Source organism: Platalea leucorodia (genome assembly GCF_965183815.1).
Source record: "Platalea leucorodia genome assembly, chromosome: 4".
Classification (NCBI taxonomy): Eukaryota; Metazoa; Chordata; class Aves; order Pelecaniformes; family Threskiornithidae; genus Platalea; species Platalea leucorodia.
In genome coordinates this window covers 52,645,921-52,666,472 of record NC_138826.1, presented here as the reverse complement: position 1 = coordinate 52,666,472, position 20,552 = coordinate 52,645,921, and the positions used below count along the sequence as shown (strand labels likewise).

The 20,552-nt window shown below is 41.3% G+C and overlaps 1 protein-coding gene across 5 annotated transcripts in view; it reads right to left on the bottom strand.

The window, feature by feature from the left end:
- The window catches only part of ITPR2 (inositol 1,4,5-trisphosphate receptor type 2), a 271,778-nt gene that overhangs the window by 110,709 nt on the left and 140,517 nt on the right, over positions 1 to 20,552 (bottom strand). For all 5 annotated transcript variants that reach the window (XM_082310914.1, XM_082310915.1, XM_082310916.1 and 2 more), the window contains 3 exons: positions 15,273 to 15,463; positions 14,275 to 14,417; positions 12,141 to 12,249 (listed from right to left, as the gene is read on the bottom strand). In XM_082310914.1, coding sequence (XP_082167040.1) covers positions 12,141 to 12,249; positions 14,275 to 14,417; positions 15,273 to 15,463 — 443 coding nt within the window. The remainder of the gene's footprint in view (positions 1 to 12,140; positions 12,250 to 14,274; positions 14,418 to 15,272; positions 15,464 to 20,552) is intronic.

Genomic DNA, 20,552 nt, shown 5'->3' with positions numbered 1-20,552 from the left:
TTTGCCATGCAGATATTATTCACTGTAAGAATACTTAAATGTGAAGAAAAAGAAGAAAAGGACAGCTTAAACTGTTCAACTTCCATTTTTCAAAAGGCCCCTTCTAGGTCCTTATGGTCAGTTTTATGGTCAGAATGAGAATGACTACACAAACAAAATGCTAGCAACAACCAGGACAAATTTAATAAAGCCTGTGACATATAGCCAGAACAATCCTCTGTGCCATCCAGGCTAAATTTACTGACCATCACCCACTTTATTGCTAGCAGTGAATTACCACTGTTATTTCCTCTGCCTCACAAAAGCAGCCTAGTTAATATGGGTCTCTTCACAAAATCGAGGGAGCTCAGGCTGTATGTTCTATTCTGCAGCAACATTTCTAGCCCCTTTGCAAAAACTGCCCTGACTAGTAAAAGAGGAAGAACTTCCCAACAATGTGCAGGACTTCCAGCATTTGTTTAAATGCAAAGATTTTCATTTTTAGAGAGTCAGTCAAATATTTGTATATTTAGAAGAGTGTGATTTCCTAAAGGGCTGAACTACACCCAGTAGAGTGGCCCGAGGGGAACCCTAGAGCTGAGAACCTCTAGCTGGTCGTAGCTGGGAAAACACCTGGTTCAAGCGAAGCTTGTGGTTTCCCTGGAGTCAGTAAGAAGTCTTCATACCAAAAGACCTGAGATTATCTAAATTTCTTCTGCACCTGAGACAGACAGACTGGCATCCAGCCCTACTGGATGTGGGGCTAATGGGACGTGAATGCTACCATATACAACTAAGGAGTCAAAAAATCAAGTTTTCTGCAGGAAAGAGGGGGAAAATAGTAAAAAATAAGGGGGGGGGGGGTGAAAGGTTTGCAGGAAAAAGGAATATAAGGAGACATCACTAGTGTAACTGCTCAGTACTTGGGGACAAAATGTTTTGGACAATGCCAAGAGGAATTTTCAGGGTGATATGGTCCTCTCCCCAACCGCAAGTGACAGCTCTGCATCTGGAGTTATCAACACCAGTCCAAACCTCCAGAGCACGTTTCCTTCTCTCACAGCTCAGCCAGCTCAGAGCCAGCACAGCCTCTCGCTGACATCCACGCCGTGTCAGCCCGTTACGCTCGTGACTGTGTACAGCAGAAAGCCTTTGCACGTGTGCGCTCCGAGCAAGACCCGAGCGATGGTGAAACTGCGGTGGGAAGAAAATGGATTAATCGGGCCTCACTGGCAAGGTGCCACGTGCTGCCCATGAAAAGCTGTTGCAAGGTAAACAAGGCACAAAGTGTTCATTGCCATAAACTGAAAGAACACTTTCACGCTCTTCCCAACAAAAAAGCTCTCTGCAAAAAGCCTAGGGGTCAAAGTGACACCAAGATAATTAAGCTCATAATCCTCAGGGCAATCACCAACTCCAGAACAGGCCCCTCATTGAGCAGCCTGGTCAACGCACATCATTTAGATATTCTGGTCTTTCCCCTGCAAACTCCAGAGGTCAGGTAACCATAAATGAACCTGGCTTTCATTTAAGTAGTCAAACACATGCATAATTCAATAAAGCATATTTCAAGCTCTGGGATTTGTAGAATAAAATTGGAAGAACAGAAACACTAAAGACTCAAAGAAATCCCAAATAAACTACTTGGAATTAAAAAATCTCATGATTTTCAAGCCAAATCTCGTGATTTGTTGTGGCCTGACTCAGGGTTTTCAGTGCTGGGGGTTGGCAACTCTGACTAAGCAGGGATATGAAATAAGAGCGAGAGTGACTGCCCGCCAGGCTTCTGTTTTCCTGGGACAGAAGACAAAGCAGCTCTGACAATTCCAGCTGGCAATACCATCCAGGCGCTCCTCCAAGGCCAAACATGCTGGGTAAAATCCTCATCAGACAAAAAAAAAAAAAATCCTATCAGAAGCAGTTACTGTGGTTGCTTAATAGCCGTTTTCCAAAGTTCAATATAGCATATACTTTCTTTTTCTTGAAAAGGGGGAGAGGGGGGAAGTTGGACCACATTACGGACTAATCCCTTGCCAGATGTCATTAGTGATGAAGTCCCTTAGAAATTACATCAGTATGAAACAAATCAGAAAACAGTGAGTTTCCATTTCCTCCTCATGTCTGGCTAGACAGAGACTTCAAGATCAGCTTTCATCTACAGCCTGGAATCAACCCTCCTCTGTGTCTTGCTTCGTGTGGCAGGGGTGTTAAGCAACTAATTGCAACCATTAAAAAGAAAAATAGCTCTCTCGCTCCTGCTCCCCGTCCCTGTCAAATACCGACTCCTTCATTAGGCTTCCCCAAAGCTGCTTCAGCACATTGCAGTAGTCTCTCCCTGCTCCCGATGGAGGTAGGTGGCTCCAGCTGGGGCACACGTCTCCAGCCAGGACCCCTGCATCCTCCTGGGGTGATGCAGAACCCTGAGCCTTCCCCTCTCTGCTGATAACCCCACGTGTCCCCTCACATCTAGTATCCAGCAAGACAGTCTGGTCAGAGTAGAATCTAATTTCCACCTCCCTGCAACGCTCAACCCTCCCTAGCTGCTCACAGGGTGATAGAGGAGAAGCAGAAGCACAGAAAGAGGTTGAGTAGAAGGGCCTTGCCAGTTCTTACTGCTTTTGCTTCCCCTAGTAAGGCAAGAGCATTGCCCATCCTGGTATCTGAGAGAGATGCATCTTTAGTCCTTTGTGTTTGGACTGACTAAACCAAATAATATCATAAACTGAGTTTTTTTTGTAGAAACTCAGTTCCTGAAACACTTTTCTGAATTGTAAATCTTGGACTAAAGCAGTTTATGTAACGCCACCTATTCACACTGCCCTAACTAACCTTAACTAACCATTCCATTATAATGAGTCCATTATCCCCCACTTTATTGTATTTTCTCTTAAAACAGAGATCAAAGATTTGGATCTAGTGGCATCATGCCGATTTCATTTTTATTACTGGCTCCCTAGGTCTATCATAAATATTCATTGGCCATCCTTAATACAATGCATTGAATTCTGCTCACTGCTATCTCTGGTGCGACTGCAAAGTACAAACAGGGTTGTTGCTCAAACATATTAAATAAAGCAACGGCAAATTTGTGACAGTCAACAACAACAACAACAAAAAAAAACAGAAAACAAAAGAACCTTTTTCCCCTTCCAAGGAAATTCAAAACCAGAGGAGACATTTTCTCTCGCCCCCTCCACGACTGCAGACATTTGACTGCTGTGGGAATTCAGCTGTGCAGAAGCAGCAGCAGCAGCTGATCTGCTCCCACAGACAGGAGACATTTTTGAAAAGTCCACAGTTGCCACACAGTGGTCTCTGCGATACTGCAGCACTCCTCTGTGCTCACCAGTAAAAATTATAAATGTTACCTGGCAGTGATACAGAAGCTGCTCAGAAATGTGGACTTTCTGTATAGCAACTAATACTTAAAAGGGAGCGGGAGGTGTGCGGGGAAAAACATCCTCCAGGCTCACAGTCAGGGAAAAGGTTTATGCAGTTTTATTCTCCTAACCCCCAAGAAAAACTGCAACTATCCCAAGCTTCAGGATGCCTACAATTTCTTTCTCTCCCCATACCCATCAGTCCCATGTTCGTCTGAGCTCGCCTTCTCACCTCAGTGTAGCTCCTCCCAGCATCAGGCAGGCAGGGTACAAAAACCCCCATTGCACCTATGTGAATTGCTCCTGCTCTGCGAATAAGCACGGACACGGGCCTCTTGGGATGTCAACTGGATACTTTAAACAAGCACCAATCACTGAAATTAGGGTGGCCACGGGAATTACGTTTTTCCTCACGTTAAGTAACTCTGAGAGCATTAACGCATATCAGACACTTTATATTCTAAGCAAGAACATCTACTCCGTTAAAAACAAAACAATATGGTAGGACACAGAATGCACATTCAAATATTTATCTTCTAATATGACTCCACCATGGAGGTAATACGCTGCTCATTAAAAAAAGAGATGGAATAGGAATAAATAATCTAAAATAAATATTTATATTTATGCATATGAATATATCCTCACACAAAACTCCACACACCTGGAGACGTGAACCATATGATAAAGCTGCTGACTCATTTTACCGATTAACCTACAACATACCTTTGGTCATTTACCTAGCCCCTTGCCATCTAGTATCTGCTAGAACCTTCCACTAAATTCCTAAAAATCTTGGCTGCTTTATTCATGATTTAAAATATACAAATAAAACCAGACAGAAAGAAAACCTTGATCTTGATGCCTTCATGATGTAGAATTTGCTTCAAATAACTATAGTGAGAACGGAATTTAACGTCTAGATGAACTGAAGTCTTTAGTGAAATCCATCCCACATGTATTCAAAACAACAACAAAAATAAAATCCAGTTCTTGTTGTTCACATAAAGGATCCTGATCAGTTCCATGAATTTTGTACCTAAGGTGAGATGAATCATATTCAGAGCTCTGAAAGTTTCATTTGTTAAACAGCTCTCTTCCCTTGCACTCTTCCATTTGTTTTTAACTAAAAGTAATAGAGAAGGATGCCAAACGGTTTGCAAGGCAGTTAAGATGTTCTTGCTGGTTTGTGGTTCTTAAGGTCAGATCCATAGAAAGGAATTGATATGAAAAAGAAGGGGAAAACAAGGAGCATCCTTGTGTCACAAACACTGTGTAAAGGGGAAATTCCAGAGCAGAAGTTGGTCATTTGAAGTTCAGAGCAAGGAACAAGCTACTCCAGTTTGTTATTGTTTTGGCTGATGCTGTCTAAATCTGTATCTACAGAAAAAATATTTTACAGTGTCAGATGCTCCTTTAGAGGAAGGATGATATATGTGAGAAAGGCAGATGATACAAGTTCCAAAACAATTTATCAATCAGGATTTGGGGCTTAATATTTCTGAAACAAAGCTGGATAACAACATACCATATTCTTAAAATTTGATAAATATGAGCTGCTGAGAAGCTACAATCTTTCGGAAGAAATGTGTTTACAACCGTGTGTTTTTTCAGCCTTGGCATCCTGCCACTAGATTTGTTTGTGACTTGGAGAACAAACAAACAAAAAATAACCAAGGTTTTGAAACAAAGAAGAATAAGTACCAGTGAGTAGCGAACACCATTGCTCGCTCAACTAGCATCTGAGCTAAAAGTACCTTTAAGCCTCTGGAGATAATATATTTGGATCACAGTGACAGTTTACAATTATACATATAAAAGAGAGGGCAAAATCATGAATGCGCCCAGTTCTGCAAAGTAGTTAGGCATGTTCTTCACTCCCACCGCAGCAGATTAAAGTGCTCTTGCCTTTCACTAGATCAGGACGTTACACTTCGTGAGAGGTCCGAAGTGCTGTCTCCTACCTGTCCTTGATATACGACTTTCAGTTTAAAGTTCTTGTCCAGGTCAACAAGGGCAATGCGCTCTGCCTGAAACTATCCTTGAGACAGACCACGATAAGCACCTCGCAACCGGCCCAAGTAAAGTGGCTTTGAACAGGCTTCTGAACACGAGCAGATGACAGGCCAAAGCTGGATCAAATCTCTGAGGCCTGTTACTGACAGAAAAAAATCTCCCCTTAAAAAGATGCGTTTCATATACCAAGTACTTACAGGTTTTTGCATCAGCAACGAAATAAATCTCTCTATAAATGTACGTGACTGGAAACCCAGCGGAACATCTGGGGGATGTCCCCCACAGCGCGCAGCAGTATTCGCCTTTGGTCGAGAACAACGCACGTTACAGGAGGGAAAAGGGATGCTGCAAAGATGAGGGATGCTACTTCAGAACAGGCTAGTTGATACCGTGTGTCACAGCACCAGAAACGTGCAGCAGTAACAAGATGGCGTAGTGGCTGATGGCCTGAGGCACTAAGCACGATGGCTAACAACACCTAGCTAGTACAAACAACGGTATCGCATGCCTTGTGGCATCTCTTTGCTTAATTATTCCAGCTTGAAGCCTAGACGGGGGAAAAGTGAAACTGCGTTGGCTTGTTTCTCTGTAGGTTTTTATTTCTTTGGCTTGTAAAATGTCAGCATATGGGTATAATGAGAAATTACCACACTTTAAGGGTCTGACCACATTTAGTGTTTAGTCTTGCATATCTGAAAGCTCTAATGCTCCTACTGCTGCAATTACTGGCTCAGAGGATTCACAGCAACAGCAAAGCTTGAATCCTTCACTGCAATGAATCAGTGCAGGCTTCGGTTCTGCAACAGACCACCACCTTCACGTAAACCACCGCACAGATGGAGGGGGTCGTCTCAGCTGTGTTTGAACTTTCTGCCATACTTCATCACTTAACTGTCACGACAAAGCCACAGCAGCGGCTTCCTGACCATACCAGAAGTACATGCTGGTCACAGCAACCAGGCTGGCACTGCGAGAGGTAACCAAACATTCTTCCTCCCGGCACCTCCAGCCCCTCCACTCCCCCCCAAACTGTGGCTATTTTCCAAAGGAGAGAGTTTTTAATGCAGGATACTGCAAAAATGTCCTTTACCAGCTGAAATGTACAAGTGATTTTTTTAAAAATTTAAATATAAACAGCATTGAGCTGTCCTGGTTTCAGCTGGGATAGAGTTAATTTTCGTCTTGGTAGCCGGTATGGGGGCTGTGTTTTGGGTTTAGGATGAGAACAATGTCGAGGATACACTGACGTTTTGTTCTTGCTAAGTAGTTGCTAAGTGGCGCTCACAGTGGTAAAGGACTTTTCAACTGCCCATGCTCTGCCGGGTGCACAAGAAGCTGGGAGGGGGCACAGCCAGGACAGCTGGCCCAGACTGGCCAAGGGGCTATTCCATACCATATGACGTCATGCTCAGTATATATATAAGCTGGGGGAAGAAGAAGGATGGAGGGGGACATTGGGCATGATGGCGTTTGTCTTCCCAAGTAACCATTACGCGTGATGGAGCCCTGCTGTCCTGGGGATGGCTGAACACCTGCCTGCCCATGGGAAGTAGTGAATGAATTCCTTGTTCTGTTTTGTTTGCGTGCACGGTTTTTGCTTTGCCTATTTAACTGTTCTAATTTATTTTACTTCAATTATTAAACTGTTCTTATCTCAACCCACGAGTTTTCTCCCTTTTACCCTTCTGATTCTCTCCCCCATCCCACTGGGGCGGAGTGAGCGAGCGGCTGCGTGGTGCTGAGTTGCTGGCTGGGGTTAAACCACGACAGAGCTTAAACGTTCTCCTATAGTATTTCCAACCCTCTCTAACCTTACAGCCACACTGAGCTTAGTGAGGAGAATGGCCTATTGACAACGGGAAAAAACAGGCTAGTGCACAGGCACTTCTAAAAATGAGCACAAATAAAACAGCAGAAATGGTGAAAAATTAAATGTAATTCTTCAGAATGCCTGCAGTGCCACTAATCCAAAATGTGAGTAGTAACACAAATAAAGGAATTTTGGATCCTGTTCTGCCTCCCATTTAAAATAAGCGTCTTTTTAAGGTATAATACATTCAGCAAGCCCCACATATTCAGAATTATTCTCTTTTTTCCCCTTTTATTTTTACCTACGTATGCTATTTATCTGAGTGCTGCCTAATTCACAGATGCAGCTAAGTAAAAACATCTTGAAAAGATGAGGCTATAGAACACAATGCAGTTTAAGTTGAGAATATCTTTGAGTCAAAACGCTGCAATGCTGGGACACTGTAGTGGTTCCCAGCAACATCTCCTGGCTTCTAAGACACACTGAGGCCATTTTTCCCAGCAGAAAAAGACCTGCGGCTCCCGCTGGTTTCAGCTTGACTGGTAGATCAGTACATTCATGAACTGGGACTGTTGCTTTTGACAAACTCATTGGAGGTTTGTCAACAGCTCCATGTGAAAAAGCTCAGGTCTTCTGGCACAAAATGACCAAGAGCCGATAGTGGCCATATCAGGGACTACATCTTACAGGAATAAAATACATTTGTATTTACACCAAAGCTGTACTATTTTTTCACATGTATATTTGGTGCTGTTGAACAAAGAGGAGAGGATAGCTTACATTTCATATCTAAAGTGGAACGCAGAAACGTTAACACTGCAAAACGAAAGGCTACAAAGCTACTTCTGTTATTTTAAATCGTGAAGCTCATGCAAACATGTAAGAGCAAGACAACATTTTTCATGAGTTTTTCCAAAAAAGGCAGAAAGCACAACTACTTATTTCTGACAATTAAGCAGCTTACACAGTCTTTGTTCTACTGACACTTAAAAATGCAGTTTTCAATTATTTATACTGTAGTTCAACACCTAAAGCAGGCAAAAAGTATAAAGTCTGTGTTCCGCAGCACAAGTAACCCCTACTGAAGGGTTCAATCTACTTATAATAGTGCTTCCCTTAGGAACGACCAGCTGGCAGGGTACACAGGCTTGGATTCTGCCATATTCTGTAATGCACTATCATCTATTAACACTCTGCTCAGCCAATAACATTACACTAAACTTGTCACATACACACGTTATCAGAGATAGTACTTTTTCCCCCAGAGATGCTGACTTCATTTAAGAACAGTTGGGAAATCAGAAGGTTGCCCATGCCCAAGGCACTGACACGCCAGCCGCTGGAGTGGGTTAAGAAGTTGCCGTATGAGCACACTTCGGTCAAGAGTTCAACAATTTCATCCAGTTCACTGATGGAGGGTTTAATTTAAACTTCTGAACCCTCTTTGAAGCAGCTGGGAAGACTCACCCCTCGTGGCCCACCAGCTCCGTTGTAGGGACAGTCAGTCACTTTCAGCAGGGCAGCAAAATAATGCTAAGATTTCAAACTGCTCCAGTCATTTGCAAAGTGAACATGCGTCAGTGGTCTACATGTCTCAGGTGTTTTTGGAAATGTTACTCAGATTCAAACTGCGACATGTAAGTAGGTCTAGAGGCAGCATTCACACAGAAATTAAACTGAAATTAAGCACTATGGTGCAGGACAGAAAAGAGTTGCTTAAAAAATTCAAAAATTCTAGGCCAAGATCCTTCTGGTTTTGTAAAACAGGTATAAAAACGGCCAGCAACAAAAAAACAGACATAGATGGGGCAGATCTAGTCCAAACACAGTCGTTTCTGTCTCTCCTGTTTCTCTTCTTAAACAGTCAGTCTAAAGCAGGCTTTTATCTATACCACAGTAACTGTCTGAACAGAGGCAATGTCGACTTCCTCCGCACACTGCTTTACCCAAGTGTTTTAACACTGTTCTGGAACAGCCTTCTGTAAGAGAGGGCTGGTAAGATCAAGTTTCATTGCAGTTAGTTACCTAATCAATACAAATAGGACTAGGACTTAACGTAGAACTCCCTGGAGATCGTAGTAATCACCCACAATTACTTATGAAAGCCAATCAATGATGAAGAGGTTTTATGTGTCATTTATATACCTTAAATCAAACTTCTGAAATTAAACTTTGATTCCTAACGTGATTAGATCTTGCGGCACTAAGCAAAACAATGCACAAGCAAGCACTGCCTCAAAGGCTGACTGCAAGGGCAACCGAGGATGGAGCCAGGAGAGCACGAGCAGCCCTGAAACACACCAGCAAGGCGAGGCGCAACAACGGAGCTGAAACGGTGGATACAGGAACAGGCATAAAAACAGTGAAATGAGCACCTACAGCTACCCTCCCGTTCCTTCAGTGAAACAGGCTACCTTCCAGCGGTCAAATGAAAGATAAAGACAGTAGAAGGCAAGGTTCCCAGACCTGGATCTCAACTGTGGGACATAAAGGGAAGAGGAAGAGAGAGGAAGAAATTTTATTTCATTATTTCTTCCTTGTTTCTCACTGTGGGAAAGTCTGCAGAAACTGGAGGTTTACCATTCCTGTCAAATTTATCACACAAAATACGTTATGATGGGTGATTAACAAACTCAGGCTTTCTATCAAAATGTCACGTGTCCCTGTGTAGTTTTGTTCTGGTATTACCATTACATATTTACTACTATAATTTTTTTTTAGTATCTGCCTAACATAGTTGAATAACTTTGCAGGCAGTGAGATCACAGTTCAAAAAAAGTTGGGAACACGCACAAGAGGCTATTAATTGTGCTACTTTTACTGTTCTGAAGTCCATACCATAAACAACGACTTGTAAGGGCAGCACGCTGGAGAAGCACTTGCAAACCATACAAGCTTGTTTACTCATTTATTTGTTTGCACTGATTCATTATGTTCCTCAGTGTAAAATCTATGGGACTCAAGGGAAAGCACGAGGGAGAAATTCTGTTTCCTGAAGAGCTCTTCCACCCACCGTGCCCTGCCAAGACGGTGGAGGTCACGCGAGGGGTCTGGGCATACACCTCTTACGTCCACTCCTGAGAGCCAGGGGCCGGGCTGGCTGGGTGAAGAACCCCTGCATACCAATGGAGCACACTCCCTCTGGTGGCTTCACTCAGTCTCACTTTATCAGCATCCACAACAGGGTACAAAAAGCAATTCAAACAGGCAAATTTTTTGTTTGCTTGTTTTAAGCCATACATTAAAGCGTTGCTTCCCCCCTCGCCCCCCGTAGTCTTGAGATGACATTAACTTTTGGTGGGTCTATGCAATTATTTTGGAGAGGTTTGGCAAAGTTCATCATAGCATGCAGTTACAAAAGCAAATGAGTTTTCCCATGTGATGCAGTGGCATTATGGACTCAGAAAGCTATTAGAATAAGTATGAATGATAATTAAGAATAATAATATCTGCTTCACCTGTGAAACTCTCATTATGACATTAAAAATATTTGTCTGCCCAGGCCTAGCCACATTTTTCTTTGAGCAGGAGGTGAAGAGGAGGTTGATTTTCTCTGCATGCACTGGTTGCTTTTGCGTAGAGCAGGACTGATGTTTTGCTATTGCTGCCTTTGTCTTCATTTCACTGTTCTGCCTTGAGAATTTTTTTAATCCTGTCTAGCAGGTTGCTTAGAAGCCTGGGCAATATGTTCCCATGTCCATATGTTGAAATCAAAACAAACAATATATAGTCAAAACAAAGACACTGTGAATATATCCCGTTTCTAATATATGGCTCATCTATCATAAAAGAGAAAAGAGTGTGTTGGTACTTTATCACATCATATGACAGGACCAAAACATTTACCTTTAAAAGTAAAATCTCGAACACCCAGAAATAGGCATGGGCATCTTAACCATCATAGACTTTATTTTTCTTAAGATTAGATTGGGGTTAAGATTAAATCTCACAGCTAGTATACCTGAATGGTGGATAATTTTGCCAGGTACAATAACATGAATAAGCGCTGTTACTTAGACATCTGAAAATATTTGGGTGTAAATGCCTAAGACAGTGAAACAGTGCGACACTGGGTTGTGATCACTATTTTTTCTCAAGGTAAAGTGAAACCCATGAACATACTTGACTAAACATGTCAGCTGCGAACAAATGAAAATGACAGCACTGAAAGATTAGAGAATAGCTCTATGATTCATATTTAAGAGTGAAGAATATTGAAAGAATTCAGAGAATACTCAGAAATACATATAAGAGGAAACCACACAAAATGCACAGGGATCAGGCTCAAAAAGAAGGGACAGCTGACATGTAAATCTGAATCTAGCTACGGATACCCAAAGGCACAGGCAAGATGAAAGAGGTATTTGAAAAACTTGGTTTTGCAAGAGAAAACTGGGCAATAAGGGAAGAGAGAGGAGTGCAAGAAATAATTAGACACTTACAGAGTACAGACTATGTCACTTCTCCCCAAAACTGGCAGCTCTGCTTAAACCTTACATATTCCCGTCACACATTTATGAGCATTAAAAAGTGTATGGCATACAAAAGTCTGGCACCACAGGCAGCAGGGAAAAACTGTACACTCGCAATTAAAAATCCCTGTATTTCTAATTGATCTTATGACAGATAGTCGGATGTGACATAGGACGACTAGTCTCCAGAAATACAGGATATCCAATATATAATACTCGTACATAGTAATACTCACTACTGCTAATTCATTTCATCTTCCTTGCCTTGGCTCTTGTCAAGTCCCTGATACAAAACCATGTAAGGCAGATAGTTTCTTTTGTTCCAGTCTTACTTTCTGCCTTACCACATAGTTCCTAAGACACCACGTTATCTTTAAAACACGTACGAAATTGAAATCATGTCAGATTCTGTTACCGTCCTAGAGCCAACATTTTAATACCATGCTATTAGTTCTATATTTAATACTAAAATGGTAGCAGTACCTCTTCCGCAAAGTTAGTTTTCTTGTCAAGCATTTCTCGTAACGTCTGAAGAATTTTAATGCAGAGCTTTTCTTCTTTCTCCATTAGCTTCTTTGTGTGATTAATCAACCTTAAAGTAAAATATTAAACCTTAAAGAGCATTGCACATTGTTGCTAAGCCATACTACAATTTCTTTATGCAAAAATTGCCTGTCACTATATTTTTCCTCAAGGAAAGGAAATAAAAGTAGACAAGAGAAATCATAATTAAAAAGGAAATGGGACTTTCAAGGTGGTGTGAGTTTTTTGTGTCAATTTTCTATCTTACCGCCCATATAGAAGACAGAATTCTACATCCACTTTTTACGAGTGCTTCCAGATTAAGATCCAAACTTGCTATTTCATCCTTTCTTTATTTAAAGGTAACCATGTGTTTATTTTAACCTTTATTTAAAGGTAACTACTGTTCACCACGCATCTTGCAAACTTTAAAAGCTACAACCTTTACACGTTCCAACCTTGATGATGGTTATATTTATTATATAATTAGCAAATGGCATCCAGCCAAAAGGATCCTCAAAAACCTTACATGGAAGCATTCAAAAATGCAGATATTTGAATGAAACATAACCATTGTCTATATTTGCACAACAACTTTACAAGACTGTTTCAAGTCAGAAAACAAGGTACATTTCTGACTCCAGCTAAGTCCGTGATGGGAGTTTGGGTTTCAGATAACTTAAGTCAATACCAGAAGCAGCCTTTCTGTCTCTGTGCAGAGCAAGTCCTTGCACTGGTTCACCTTACTGCTGGATAAATGTTTGTGAAAACAGAAGGGAGGAGGAAATCTGAAGGCCTTGGACAGTTTTTTTTTCCATCAGTCCCAGTGCTGGGTTATAGTGGATAGAACAGTGTTCATCAAATTATGGCCTAGGATCAGCATACAGCAAAGGCACTGTGGCCACCAATCTACACTGAAAGATGGCACCATTAATGGTCCTACATCACAAACAGTTGCCAAAAAAAAACAGTTGGGAGGGATGACACTGCATCATCTAGATCAGTGCTCTATAACCCAACAAAAGTGATTATATTTAGATCACTGTTATGTTAGTGCGCTAATGCCATCCTGGGCTCAGTGGAGACACCTCGCAGGACTCTCCTGCTGTCATCTTCACCAATTTCATGAGCTATGAGTCCAAGACAATGGAGCTCTCAGGCCTGCAGTACTAACAATATTTGTAAAGAGTTACACCTTTATCGTGGGATTCCTGCACAGCTCTGCAAAGCATTCCTATGCCATGGAAGTTAATTAAATCAAACAGAAAACTGTTTATTGCATTACATGGGCCATGTCCAGCAGCCCTCAACTTGATTTGATGCTGACTTTGAAAGGAGTGTGGTAGAGGGGATGGAATGGGACAAGCTCAAAATTTAACTTAATTTTTCCAAACATATAAAGTATATTGTTCTAACACTACCTCTGCAGAATATGCAAAAAGCCAAGGAATCAGGAGAGCTGCCAAATGCATTCATTTCCCCCAAGTTACCTCTGTTTAAATTATAGTTTCTCAAGGGCAGCGAGGGCATCTCACTTGAGGACTAATAAAAAAATGGCAAGACTCTATTCCAATGCACAGACTGCAAATAAAATGTCTAATAATTCAAGACCAGGTAGGGGTGCCAGTGAAATGTATTTTTAAAAGAGCTGTTGGCAGTCTAAAATAAAAATCAAAAGATTTATTTGCTTTACCAAAAAAAAAAAAAATCTAGCCCTGAGCACCCCACCCTGCCTCACTATGAATTCTTGAAAATTCTACCACGGAAAGTCTAAGTTTCTGCTGTAGATTGGAGAAACTTAATAGCAAAGTAGCCCATTAAGAAGTTGAGCTTGTTAGTAGTTTTAACAAGCTACTAACATTCGATTTCTAGGCAGGCAAGGCAAGCAACCTCTCTCTCTACTCCTCTCCAGACTCCTGAACTGCTGAGAAACATAAAACATGCAGCAAAAGACCTCAGTTTAAGCTTTCGATATGAACTCAGACACCTACATGCTTAAGTCACTGTTGAAAATCAGAGGTAAGTGCTGTTGAAAATTTTAACTCCCTGACATTTTTTCCAAAGAAGCAAATAGGCCTCTCCTTACAGCACTTACTTGGACATGAAAGCACCGCATCTTATTCTGGCATCGCTTCCCTCAGGAAAAAGAAGTTCTGGACTGTGCAGCACATCAACCAGCACCGAGAATTCAGCTTGCATCATTGGAGTGAACTGCTGCTCCAAGGAGGACACTACATCCTAGGGAAAAAGAAGAAGAATGTCATTCGTAACTATGTCTGGCCAAGAAAACTAGGAGAACATTGCTGTGGAGTTGCACAGTACTGTGCGATGGGCTATTCGACCCACTTCTGACAGCCAGCAGCAAGAGCCCATGTTAACCCAGGTGACAGCAAAGCAACCTCATGCCTTTCTTCATGCCACTCTTCAGGGAGGGAAAGGTGCCCATTACTATCTACCTCGCTGTTCTCTCTCAAATTTCTCCTCTGCAGTAATGCCCACAAAACACTCAGCAACAGTCAGGATGATGCTGTGCTGGAAAAACACTGCTTGTCATACATGGCGTTAGTGTATCACCTGAGGTGTTGCTTCCTGGGTATTTAGGGGTCCTCCATTTGTCTGGGTCCTGCTGTTTTCTTAGCTCATAAACTCCTCATGTCATTTAACCACTACATCCACAAGGTGATCGCCACCTTATAGGTATTCTCCAGTGACACAAGTCTGAAATAATGGCTCCTAAAACCCCTAGTACCTCCTCTGCAGCCAAAACAGGACGCGTGACCATGAAAAGGCAGAAAGGAGATCCTTCTCTGCGAACCACTTTGGGGAAAATAACACACTTCCTACCCCTCTCTATTGACTTCCGTAGGAGTCGAATTCAGATCATGGATCACAAGGCCCTGTTGGGGCATGTTGGCTTCACTTTGCACAGACACCAGAGAAGAGCTGAGCCCTCTGCTCCCCCCACCTAGAACTGCAAAGGTCACTGTAATCCAGAATAAAAATGCAATGAGTCTATCTCCGGTCTTTTCCACATCTGACACAGGTAAACGCACTACCACAACGGCTGCCCAAGACATTTTGCTATTTTTGTACCTGTAGTTTTTCTATTATATTCCTGTAATCCCAGGCAGGCCCACCAAGAGCTTCTTTAAAACGAGGTCCACTGCGGGCTGACATTCTCCACCCCATGGCTGCCCTCTGCACCATGTTAGAGTGACTCTTCATGAACAAGGTGTTGACCTGGCTGTCCAAATCCACTGGAATTGCAATCCCACGGTTCTTTGCTTTAACAGGAAGAAAAAAAATGAGACATTTACAGTGGCAGAAACTTGAAAATCTTATGAAGATCATGGCATGCAAAATCCTGGTACTCTTGAAGTTAAGAGGCAGGGGGATCTCACTTCAACAGGTTTTCAAAATAAGAACCAAAAACCTAAGGTGGTAGACATCAGCCATAATCTAGTTAAAGAAAGCAAGGTGTACCACTTCAAATGAGATGAGAATCATTTCCAGTATATATTTTCACAGGTACAGGCGTTTATTTTTTAAAACAGAATAATTTTTTTTTACTAACTTAAAAAAAAATCCGATCCAGAGATATTAATAAGAGTAACAAAAGGAGTATGCATTATTATTTCAACAGCTAGTTTTACTCTATTCAGAAGTAAATTCAAAAATTCTTTCTAGTGGACGTATGCACATTTAGCCAATTTATCCCAAGTGCAATTTGTTGCTTTACTGTGTATTTCTCTTACAAAGACCTTGAGAAACCAAGTGCATACAAATTAAATTTGAAAAAGACTCTCTCCTCTTCTCTCTCCTTTCGGTTTCCTATATAGGATTGTTAAACCATGGGGTTCTTGGATGCAATACAACCTGTAGTTGATAAACATGTGATAGTTTAACTGATAATTAAACAAATTTAACCAATGGTTAAAAAAATCCAATTTTCTTTTTTTTGTTTAGACTTTAGGGGCAGGAAGCAACAAAAGAGAGAATACCAGAGGAAAAAAAAATAAACTGAGGAAAGACTTGCACAAATTCTTACGGGGCATCCACTATTAAACTGCTATTGCATCCTGAACTGTCATTTGAAAAGGAAATTTGAAAGACAATGTTAGAAGGTATCTGCCCTCTCCCCCACAAAAATCTTTGTGTTAGCTGCATCTCTCCATTCCACTGGAGATCAGAGTGACATTCTTCTATGGCTCAGCGTGAGTGGTCTGAAATTCAACAAATAAATAAACAAGAGATCGATGCAGCAATATCTCTGTTTGAAAGATTAGGTCACATTCCAGTGATTAGGCTTTGTATTCTACATCATTTCACTTAATTTCCATGACACAGTTTATGCTTAATAAAAACTTAGAAGTAAAATGGAGAAGCAGTTCTAGTTCATTTGTAATAATGACTAATAACTGATTTTTCAGTTTTCCTTATGGAAACAAGGTGAACTTTTAAAAAAGCGTTAGCCCATATTACAGTTCTGCACGACGTTTCTCTGAGGCATTTTCCCCACCATTCTGCACTAACATGCACGCTTTCCACAGTAGCGGAAGGCGTCAAAAATATTCCAGCCCTCCCTCCCAGTTCTTAAAATGTATACAACTTTAAGTCCTGAACTCGTGAAGTCAACAGATGCCCTTCTTTGCTAAACAGCCTATGCATCAAAGCCCACGGGAGTACGTGCAAGCAGAGAGGCAGGCGTACAGCTCTGATGAATGAAGGCTCCTGTGCTGCCAAGCACAGTGAGTCACAGATCCCAGGCAGAAACTTTCTCTTCCCCCGAATACTATATTGTAATGGCAGCATTTATTATAAACCTAAATTTGGCTGTGACACCTCAACCCCCAATCTCACAGGCTACGGCAAGAGTGCTCTGTCACGCCTGTCCTCATCCCTTTAATAGTTCCCGCGGGTGCAGGGCACCCTCCTCTCTTCCCACTGCAAGGGTGTATCCTGATGCAGGACCAGGGCCTCTACCTGTGGATTAGGCTGTTTAACTGGGATGGAAGAAAGATCTCTTATTCTATTTCTGGTAGGCACTTTCTTTTAAACAGTTTGCCATAGGGAATTAAAAAATTTTTTTCTTAGGTCAAGATGGGAAGACACATTTCCCCACAACTGTATACGAATCCTCAGCAGCAGATGTACAGCAGTTCCCACACTGGCAATTGACTTTTCCTTTCCACTCTCTATTTGTTTTGAAGGCAAGGTTCCTGATTATCATGAGGAAAACACCATGTATGGCTGGCCATTATTTCTAATGACTGTTTTTCCATATTATTTGACTGGGTTATTTTTCAAAACACATTTGCCCTGTTGCTGCTTACTTTATTACAGAAGTCCATTAAAGTTCTGCCAGTGTGTGTAGGGTGCTGCAGCCTATTAATCCAATTTATTGTGTCCTAATGTCAATCACTGGAATGTTATCGGACAATGCTCACTTCTCAATTAAGTGGTATGTATACAGAATCCTGATAGATCCAGGAATAAATTTAGCAATGGGGAGCATGCTGTTCAGCGGAAAACCCAGACTTCTGCAGTCCTATAGATGCCATTTGAAGTTAACAACTTCCATCAGTGTCTGAGGAGCAGTCAAGGACTATGATTGTTCAAAGAGTTGCAGCTAATTAAAACTATCACAAAGAAAACCAGAGACAGAGGGAAAAAAAGTACTCCTTTGTTTTGAACAGTTCTTATATGTATAATTCCATTTGTAATTAAGATTTGTATTGGTTGTCAAAGGGCACTGTTGAAGTCTAAGCTATAAACAAAGCCTTTGTCTTCTTATTTCTTTGCAGCTTGTAGAAAGTTTATCTTTCATTTGTTTCACATTTCATTATTTAAAACAACATGAAACATATTTTTACAATTTGGAAAGCTGATGAACAAATGTGAACATAAATATTTATTTTTAATTTAGGTGTTGTAGGTTGCTTTCCTCTTCAAAATGTGTCAATCTCCCTTAAAGTATGATCATAAAATATTTAAAAGTATGTTTATTTTTGTTCCACTTAGAAATACTTTTGGACGGCACTCAAACTTGCAAAGTACGGTTAGAGCTGGTAGACAAAGGAGCTAGGAGGGGGTAAAACTGTGTCTTTCATCTGACTAGTGAGCTTGGGAAAAAAGCATGCTACATGGCTGTATGTAAACTGGTACGATAGGTGTCAGGCAGGGTGCTTACCAGGTTGGACTAGAACATGTCTTCAGCGAAGGTAAATTCTGCCTTGCAGTAGAGGGCACAGCACAAGCTTATATACTGCCCAGTTCCTACCTAGGGCACCCTGCACAGGGCTGATTACCCCCTGAGTACACTACACAGTTTTGCCAGTCTCAGAGACTGATTGCAGAAATGCAATTTGCTGGGAAATCCTTTGCACGACTAACTCTCAGTCTGCTGCCCACAATTCTACTATCAGCCATAGCCACAGCTGAGCCAAGATAAGCAAGCAAATGGTACCTGTGGAAACAGTAAGCAACACAGTGCCACCAAAGCAGCCAGGTCACAGTAAAATGTTCTGCTCTGTGCTGGATGGTTCTGTGTGTATGCAGTGCATCAGCAGCTTTCCTCTCCTTTACTGCTTAAACTATGAAAAAGTACTCTGAGATGGGGACTCAAAAGAAAAAGGGCAATATTAATGTCAAGAATCAAGTAGCTAAAAATCTATGAGTGAGCTGGACTCCACCAAGTCCCAAGAGCATAGTCCAACTGGTAACAGAAGGACTGAAATGGGCTGGCTGAGATGTATTTTGTTAAATTACCTGCATGTAATAACAGAAATTGGAAGTAAAAGGACCTATTTCAGGAATGCTTGCAGAAGCACTGTCCTTTCACTATACTGCCTACCTGAGTCTTAGGATCAATTTAGTACGAAGGATTTCCAGGAAGCGGCCCTTGCCTGTAATTTCCCTTGGAAGCCCAGTCTTCAGAGTAATCTATCTTGCCATAAGGAAGCTTGCCATTCTCCTTGATATTCCCACCTAGTGCTCCCTAATTTGAAATTTCACTCCATTACCTTTGTAGCATCTACAAAATATAACAGTATTTAGTGGCTTGACAGCTATTTAGTACACTTTACACTACCCTAAACCATCCCTGGTGTGGGTTCTCTGGGGGACACGCAGGCGTTGCACCCCTTAGAGCCCCTCAAGGAGGAGCGTGATGGGCAATCTGGGTCACAAAAAAGCCACAGCTGTACCTGGCTGCAAAGCCTTTACTCTTCTTGCTGTTTACGCCCCTCTGGTAGTTGCAGACAGCTATTATCATGTTCTCCCACACTTCCCAGTTGTCACTTAACGGAGCGATGCATATTTAGTTCAATTAATTTTGCTCCATAAATCAGTCCCTCCAGCTCCTTAATCATTTACTGACTGCTTAACAAATGCATTTGGATGGAGACACACTAATGCTAGCAACAGCAAGACTTTTTAAGGGAAATAAAAGCTTTGTGTAGACAAGACACAAGCCTGCCAATCTTGTACCCTTCACTTGGATGTTTTTTTCCAACAGAAAATCTATGCTAAAATATTTATCAGTCTGTAAAAAGATCATCATTGAATTTTTCTTGCAATTAGGGAAACACAAACAGTTAAAATAGAATAAAATATGTGCTTCATCTGAAATGTATTCTTCTTGCTGTCAAAAAAGTAACAACAGGATAATTATTTTATTTGAACCAAAAATTGAAAATGAAGGTCTAGCTTTTTATAAAGTGGAAAAAAGATTTTAAAACTCAAATAGGAAGTGAAATAAAGTATTTTTGAGGCTGAAAAAATTGTTGTAGGAAAGTTCATCTATATGGACATTAAAAAATGCACAATAATTCCAAAGAAGCAATAAAATGTAACCTAGACTTTATGTTTAATGTTTCCTGTTCATAATTTGTCAGGGAAAAGGAAAAAGGCTTTAGAGGACATAAAAGCATGGTCAAGAAGCACCACAGGAGAGTTTTCTGGATTCTGTACAAAGGGGTATTGGTGAGCTGAAATTGGGGAATAAATACTCAGCTAGAAAGGACTTCATTGCTCCTTCAAACCATCTGCTCTCTGTTACAGACAACCCATGTTCTTCAATATCTTTTGAAAAACGTATTGAGCCCCATTTAAAACGAAGCTAGCTTTTCTGCCATCCCTCCTTCCCTCCATTTTCTCTTGGCCCGTTGACCAAGGACATTCATCCAAAGTTCGTTCCAAACCTCTGATTTACAGTCTAAATTTATTTAGGTTATTTACAACCTAACATAATTTATGTCCAGTTGTTTTGGGGTCAGCACTGTCCTTTAGCTTAAATATCTCTTCTTTGTGACTCTTTATCTTCCTGAGTACTTGTAAAGAGCAACAACACAGGCCTTTGTTTTGCTAGGCAAA